General features: G+C 41.4%; 1 protein-coding gene across 2 annotated transcripts; it reads left to right on the top strand.

Annotated features, from left to right (window-relative positions):
* The first annotated feature begins 79 nt into the window (after window positions 1-79).
* LOC109462587 (tRNA-splicing endonuclease subunit Sen2-like) lies at window positions 80-6,496 on the top strand. 2 transcript variants are annotated; one of them, XM_019759147.1, is made up of 7 exons: window positions 80-310; window positions 439-586; window positions 1,956-2,145; window positions 2,789-3,310; window positions 4,326-4,552; window positions 4,993-5,150; window positions 6,312-6,496. In XM_019759147.1, exons 2-7 carry the CDS (start codon window positions 454-456, stop codon window positions 6,462-6,464), a joined length of 1,383 nt encoding a protein of 460 aa, XP_019614706.1. In that variant the 5' UTR covers window positions 80-310; window positions 439-453; the 3' UTR covers window positions 6,465-6,496. The 2 variants fall into 2 exon arrangements, with proteins under 2 accessions (XP_019614706.1, XP_019614705.1); XM_019759146.1 differs by having other exon boundaries at window positions 80-586.
* The last annotated feature ends 1,741 nt before the right edge of the window (window positions 6,497-8,237 follow it).

Here is an 8,237-nt window from a genome sequence, read left to right as displayed (position 1 = left end):
TGTCTTTACAAAAAAAGTTATCTAGTTATGTTATAATAGTGACATATTTTCTGCTCACCCCTCCGCCTAAGTATCTAATGGAACACTCCATATTTTGCTCTCACACCGCAGTTTGAGGTCACGGTGGTTTCGAAGCGCGCTGAAAACCCGAAAATGGGCCAACTTTGAGGCGGTCTGTCTTACGTTTAACTGCGGGCTTGTGATCAGAAATAGTTCCCAGCGTTTGTCTAACTCTTCCTAAGCATGACTTTTTATGTGAACGTTTCTAAATGCTCATTTCGTCCTGCAAAATCCACTGGCGCCGATAGCGGTTGGTTGCTCTGATTTTTTTTTTAAACTTTCCAAATTCGTCAGGATTTGTACTCTAACAATACACAGACTTCGGGAGAATAAACTGGAGTCGCGTTTGCGGTCACTATTATTATTTTTTGGGAACAGACAAAAGCGCCTACCATGGCTGCACGCATCCCAGCCCCTTTGCACAGAAAACGCTGGCGACACCAGCACGAGGACGCCCCCCTCCCCATCCCCATAGCCTCCCTGACAGCAGTGACAGCATCAGACGACAACTGGTGCTGCTGTACAGGTACACAGTTTTACATTATCAGTTGTCTTACTAACAGCTTTGTGTTATTTTTAACATTTCAAAATTCTGCTGGTTATATTCAATACATATATCTCTGCAGTTCAGGTAAATTCAGGTGAGATATTCAATATATAACGTTATGATAATTATTGTGTAACGTTACTAGTATATAATTAACAGGTATCTGGGCGTTTCGTTCGCGGTTAGACAATTCGCGGCCACTGTGTACAAGCCATAAAGGCTGCTACAATCACTGTCTGTTGCATAAGATAACTTTTAAGGACTGTTGTATTTACGCAAAGAGGTTATAGTCTCCACGATACACTTTGATTTCCACATCTTATGACAATTTTTTTTTTAAAACTGTTTTCTAACGTACGTAACATACGCTAACGCTAAATATTTTCATCACATTATTAAATATTTTCATCACATTATCAAATATTTACATCACATTATCAAATACTATTAAAATTTAGTCTTGATTTTTGCTGTCTAGAAATGCAAAAAAACATGTTGACAGTGAATAATAAATGACCTGGAAGTGACCACGAATCGTCTGGCCGCGAACCCGTCTGGCAGCGAAAGGTCCAGAAACCAATTAACGTTATATGTTTCTACTGGACAAAGCCCAGTGCAAGGGAATCACATTCTGGGTGCGTGCCAAATAGTGCTGAAGGGTCTTAAGAAGCCCCTAGGGGGCCCAAAAGTCTTAACACAAAGGGTAATGTTACACAAGGATCAAATTTTCAACAACCACTGTTACTTTCATTAGCATTCTGATGCAAACCACAGTGGTTATTCAAAATCCATATATATATATATATACCGGATTCAGACATTGGTGTTGTTTTGTTTTAGGAACACATGATTTCCTAAAATTTTGGCATATTTCATCTTGAAATGTGTGTTTTGTTGGGTAGACGGGGTAGTTATGACATACAAATTGCAAATGAAACAGAACACAATGTATTCTGGCCAGCCTTCTTGAGGGTGATATGGAGTAAACAAATTTCTATAGTATAGGGGAATCAGTCTTCTCATCACATTCTGAGAAGATGATCAGTAAGATCTAGAAACTTTTTTTGTGCACCTAATTTTTTAGGTTGGGTACACCAGTGCACCTTTTCCCAAAAATGAATTTTTAGCCCTGCTCAGCCGGGTTATGAGTTTCAAATTTTTCGGCTCAATGTGCGACCTTTACCGTGAAAGTTGCCCTTCTGTACCTGACCCCCATGCTCTGAAAAAATCCTGGTGAGAACCCTGGGAATGACACCATCACTTCAAATTCTGAACCAATGGCTGTTCATGACAAATAGCTTTTCAATTAAGTTAATTACATAAACTTGTTGCTTCCTTCTTTCTGTAGGTAGATTCCAGGGGGACTGTGTGTTGGTGACTGATCTCCATGAGATGACCATGCTGTACAACAATGGTTTCTTTGGGAAGGGTACCTTGTCTAAGTGTGGCCCTGGCACGGATAGGTTCAAGGCATCGGAGAAGAGGCATCATCAGCCCTCACTGTCCTCAACTTTATTCCAGTGTAGGAAAAGGGCAAGGTAGTAGACTCAGTACTTTAACTAAGGCCACACCAATTTAATTTCTTGGTTAACAGATTTTTCTAGAAAAATAATGGAGCGGGCGGGCAAAAGAAAACAGGCCTAGGCATCGTACTAGTATATGGCCCAAAATGGTATGATAGGAGCCATGAAGTCAACACACCAGGCTGGTTCAAAATTTAAACAATGAATCCGTTAACCAAGAAATTAAATTGGTGTGGCCGAAGGCCTCAGGAAAAATAATTGTGTTTCCTGACCGACCCTAGAATAAACTGCTGACCCTAGGAGTACTAGTAACCTTTTTTGTGTGACAAAGACACATTTTTTGATCTGACTGACCTTTTTTAAGTCCATGATCTGACACCTGAGTGATGCAATGAAATGTTGTACAATCAGTTGTTGACATTGAAAATATAAGTGTGATGCAAGTTTTACCCTAATTTTTCCAGGACAGAAACAAGAAATACGTCAACATTTTGTGTCTTAGGCCTAAAAAGAAGTTAGGAAGTTGCAAATCAGAATAAAATGAAGCAGGCAAATCACAAAACCAATTGATTACTACTTACTAGTAATTGTTGTGGCCTAACATGTACATTGTATATCATGAATCCTGAAAACAAATACATGTATAACTGCACTACAGAGTTGAGGTGGAACCTACATCTGCAGTTGACAACAGCACGATGGTGGCAGAGACCTCGCAGTGTGAACAACTGGACCAGTTCGACCCACTTTGGAGTGGTCAGAATGACACAGATCAGCACAGAACAGGAGCTGGGAACAATACAGAAGATTCCCAGGATCCTGCCACACAGGACTGGCCAGGAGGGGACAGCAGCTGTTGGGAGCTGTCCGAAGATAGGACAGCACATGGACAGCCTGATCAGCCCTACTCACAGTTAATGGGTGCAGCAGCAACCATACAGTCATCTCAAAGAACTACCTGTGCTCATGTAGAATCAACAACACAGAGAAAGGATTTAGAGGAATGTTTTGCTTCAGGGAGACCTGGCAGTAGTAAGGGTACCACAGAACAGAAGTGTGAGACCGGCCACACAGAGACTGGTGTGTCCGACACAGAACATGGTCAGGAAAACTACGGTGTGAGACCAAAGGATTGTGCAAATCAAGAAGACAAGATTAGTGGCTCAGAAGACCAAAGCAGGTAGGACAAATATGAACACCAGCTGTTACATTCAAATTCAAAATGAGCTACTAGTATTGTCATGTTCAGTTTTTTTTTCAAGGTATGACATCTTGAATTGAATTTGTAGGTAACATCTTGCTTAGAAAACAATTACAATGTACATGTACCAACTTTGAGTCCTAGTATTCTGTTATTGTATTGCTACAAAACACCATCAACTGTAGTTAACCCAAGGAAAATATGTCTGGATTGAAGTTTCATATGATTTTGTATGTCATTGATTGTGATCAACTGCTGTATGAAAGCATGTGAGCCGTACATTGTGTAAACAGTTTTACTAAGTGATTGCTGCAGGGTTTGAAATACCCAATCTCACCATGCAAGTTAGACATGTTTTCCCTGTGACACTTATTGGAGATGCCAGATTGCCAGGCACAAAAGTTATGCCTTCTGAAATAAACTGTCACAGTCCCGTCTTGGCCAGCATACGAGCGACACTTTTACAGCTTACAGGTTGCTTACCTTCTAATGGTTGGTGTTGGCAGCAATCAGAAATAATTTGATGGACAACTTACATTTTTAGCTTTGGCAAGATACGAAAAAAACTACACATGCATTTTCCAGTGTTCTCACCAGGATTTTTTCACAGCATAGGGGTCAGGTACAGAAGGGCAACTTTCGCGGCGCAAGTCACGCGTTGACCCGAAAAAAATTGAAATTCATAACCCCCTGATGATCATGAGACACTATTTCTCACTTTTTGATGGACAGAATTTGTGAAGTTAAGGTTTTCCCTTTCCTGTAGCTTAATTCTAAAGTAGTAATTTCATTTTTTAGCAAGATCTATTGATTTTCTTAAAAAAAAAACCCAATGCTGGGTGAAAGACAGCATAGGGGTCAAAATCACAGCATAGGGGGTCCAAATTAGAGCATAGGGCTCATCATATGCTCAAAAAGCCTGGCGAGAACACTGCTTTTTGTAAAACCCAAACAATTTGAGGATCATCAGAAACTCACCCTTATCTTACCTCAGAGTTGGAGAGTTCTTGCAGTTAAGTCTGGAGGAAGCGTTTTTCCTGAGTTATGGTCTTGGCTGTTTGAGTGTTCTTGATGGGTCTGGCCGTCCGATGACACTGGTGGAAATGTGGCAACGCTTCAGCCAGACCCAACATGACTTCATCCAAAACTACATTGTGTACCACTACCTGCGCAGTAAAGGCTGGGTACCTCGGGCTGGGGTGAAGTATGGAGCACCCTGGGGTGAGTCAATTTAGACTTCCTTAGCAGTGTGCAAAATACTTTTTTGAACCAGGTAGTGGGCAACCTATGGCAAAAACTAGGTTGCCCATCAGAATTTTAGGTTGCTCCACCTATAAGTATAAGTTACCACAATACTTTCTTCAAATTAAGTAATGTTACTTAAAGGAGTACTAACCTCCAGAAGGGAGTGCTATATTCCTGCGTGCATCAATTTTAGGAATTGAAAAATGCATATTACGTTATAGTATACAATTAAATGCTTATTTTGTGTGCAAGTCTCAAAACGCATCGAATCTTAATCGAATCGAGCGTTGCGGAGCGAAAATCCGGATGGTACCCAGGCTAGGTGACTGAAATTGAAAATTTGATCTCTCTGTACTCTTTGTGTTTGGAATAAAGTTCAACATTTTACTCTAATGTCTTGTTTTGTTTTGCTGCAGTTTTGTACAGGAAAGGGCCCAGGTTCTACCACTCCAGCTACTCTGTAGTGGTGCAGACCGTGGATGGAGACAGACTGACACCTTCCCGCGGTCTGTCCTGCTGTCGCTCCTGGCACCTCCTGGCTGGTATGGACAGAATCACCCAGCATGTGGGGAAGGTGCATTCTCCGCTCTCTTGTCTTCTAGGGCCAGAAAAATGTCCAGACTATGCATGATGTACAAAATGACTAGTATACCAGGTGGACGTACATATAGAATACAACACGGGGTATTCCATGTCGCCCGAGGTATCGACCCGACCGTGAGTCGGATCGCCCGATGGCCGAGGGTGATCCGACTCGCAAGAGGGCCGAGACCGAGGGCGATGCAGAATACACCGTGTTGTATTTTATTTACAAATGTATGTCATACCCACCCAAGAAACGGTCCTTTCAATGCAAAATGAGCCCAAGTTTGGTGTCCCTAAATAAACAAATGCAACAACGTCTGAATTCTGTATTCGAATTTTCGAAAGCGGCGCACACAGTTGGGCAAAATGTGTTCGAATCGTTCTATGGAAGCCAGGGAAGCCCGTTCGATAACGGGTTCCGGGCCATACCGTAAAGTTCGGCCCGGTCTGGAACCCGTTATCAAACGTTATCGCGGCCCGGGTATGATACAAATTATTGTATCAACCACTAGGTAGCTAATGAACCCAGAAAAGAACAAGAAACAGAATCTGATCATGCCTTCAAATCTCAGAGTTACAATGTATCAACCCAAAAAAATTTAAGTTTTCAAAAACTTGTTTGCACCAAGTAGTCGAGGATGCAAGGATTGCTGTAACACTACAGGTCATTTTCAATGTTACCTGCACCAATGCACATATGGAGAACAAGACTGCCAGTGAAAACATTGCCATGGCTACGGTGGTTGCTGTTAGGGTCATTGTTTGCATGGCACTGCCATCATTTCATTATTTTGAGGAAGACTTGGTACTATACAGACTAATTGCACTCCTCCACTGAGTGTATAGTGAACGAGCCCCGTGGTCACAGAAAGTAGGGCCATCCGGGCAGGGAGGTCCCAGGCTTCCCAAAGATTTTCAGGAATGTGGGCATAGATGTGGGTCAGAGACATACCTGTGGACATTCCATTCCTGTGGACAAAATGCCTGTACGATTCCTAGAATTCTTGCAAATTGCACACAATACTGTACCTTCAGGCTCCTCCCTGAGACATCCCCCCAAAAAAAGGATTTCTAGCCCTGAGTATTCTGTACTACATGTATGCCTCCCTTGTTTCTCACAGTCCCTGTTGTTGTTCCATCCTACCTACAGGAGGTACTGTTGTGTTTTGTGGTGAGACCAGCAGACTTGACCGAGGAAGAGGAGACCTCTCCCAGCTGCATCTCAAGGTTCAGAGTCCAGGAAGTTGTGATGAAGCGATGGGTTTCCTCTCAAGAGAGGGAAGAGCGGGAAGAGGACCACTGATGTTACATCACTGTTCTATAGCCAGCCTGACTTTTTTTCCATCTCAATTTTTTATGTTTACCGCAGGAAAACATATTATTTTTCCTCAGTTTCTTCTTCCGTTCCAAACACTGACCTCTGACCTGGCCAATGACCTGATTTGTTGATGTCTGTCACCATAGTAACAGGTGTTGTGTTAAATTATGTTACAATTTTATAGCAGGAGACTCCTGTCTGACCAGGACAGCTGTCACCATATAGTAAATGTGTTTGAGTAATAATTAACAGAGCAGACCATGTCTGAAGGTAAACATTATGCATTTGCTTTGCAAATGTTACTTTTCTAGTGTTTTTGTTTGTTTCGCATAACCGGTCAACCGTCTTTTAGGAACAACACACCTGGTGTTTTGTACATGTAAGTACAAGCTGCGTAAGACCAGACTGTAAAGTTTGAACCACGCACACTGGGAGGGTCTCCTACTTATGTTTGACACATTGTTATGAGCGTTAAAGGCGCAAGGTGTCACAACAAATGTTGACTTTTTTTTTACCCTCTGAAATGCTATTTAATGCATTTTTATTGTCAAATTTTGCATGAATATGCTTAAGTTAAGACATCCTTTTTCCATCTCTTTTTACACATTAATTTTTGTTTGTCAAAGATGACAAATCGGGCAAAATTATTGTCCACCGTGGCAAAATTCCGTCAAGTACTTAGTATTGGAAAGTCGGCTGGTGTTACACTGTAAAAGGTGTACAGTGGAAAGATGACGCCATCAAATATTCAGAACTTTTGTAGATTTTATAGTTTTAGTTTTAACCTGTTATATATTCATTTGAAGCAATATGAACTACACAGAAACTGTACTCCTGAATTGCATTCATTACAAATCAAATCTGTAGTCACACAGTGCACATACAATTACAAAAACTTGACAAAAGTCATAAATACTAAGACTCAGTCTGCATTTCTCTGTTGTACAGCGTAGTGGAGAATAGAGTTGTACAGTCTGTTGGTCCAAGCTCTGGAGACCCTGGTTCAGTAACCTCATACCTGACATCTTTTGAAGATACATTTGAACAGTGACATTATACGTAGTAGGAAAGTCACCTTCCTCCTTCCACACACTGGATATAATCCAGGATGGAAATGAAATGATGATTTTATTTTCATAATGAAAATGATTCATTTTTCTCATTGATTATTAATCAATGAGAAAATTGAATCATTTCCTCAGTCGGAATGACAGTGTTTGTCTGTTAGTCTGTCCGTTTGTGAACAATTCAATTTCAATTTATTTACTTAACCAGTAATTACAGCTCAGGCCATTTTGGCCTGCTTTTCAGGTAATCCTGGATACACATAGAAATACACACAACAAATACACAGTACATCCTAAACATCAACTGGATCAAGTCCTGCTCCTAATGTTCTGTTTAAAAGTCCTGAGACTAAGGAGCTGACGTTGCTGTAGCGGAAGAGCGTTCCACAGGTAACTGCTCCGGTATGTAGTGACTCTTGCAGGTGGACAGAAGAGTAGGTGAGGGTCGTAGTCCATAAGACGCTTTAACTCTGACCGAGTAGTCCGTACACAAAGATGCCATGTACACCGGCGCACTCCCACAAACAGCAGAACTCAAGAAGGTATGAATGGAATTTAAATAACAATGATATTTCATATTTGGTGTGTGGATAGGGTGGCCCCAAATCTGGGAATTAGATTTGGGCCCCTGTGGGCAGAATACTGCAGCAGCACTTCCAGAGTGTTTGTATCTTCTGTTCTGAACAGTATA

The sequence above is a fragment of the Branchiostoma belcheri genome, unplaced genomic scaffold (genome assembly GCF_001625305.1).
Source record: "Branchiostoma belcheri isolate BF01 breed outbred unplaced genomic scaffold, Haploidv18h27 scaffold119, whole genome shotgun sequence".
NCBI lineage: Eukaryota > Metazoa > Chordata > Leptocardii > Amphioxiformes > Branchiostomatidae > Branchiostoma > Branchiostoma belcheri.
This window is presented reverse-complemented; position numbering and strand designations above follow the sequence as displayed.

Excerpts from the sequence above, each read along its gene's own strand:
- LOC109462587 (XM_019759147.1), top strand. The coding sequence starts at position 454 with ATGGCTGCACGCATCCCAGCCCCTTTGCACAGAAAACGCTGGCGACAC. Across the intron at positions 587-1,955 it reads CAACTGGTGCTGCTGTACAG|GTAGATTCCAGGGGGACTGT; the intron begins GTACACAGTTTT and ends TTCTTTCTGTAG. Across the intron at positions 2,146-2,788 it reads CAGTGTAGGAAAAGGGCAAG|AGTTGAGGTGGAACCTACAT; the intron begins GTAGTAGACTCA and ends ACTGCACTACAG.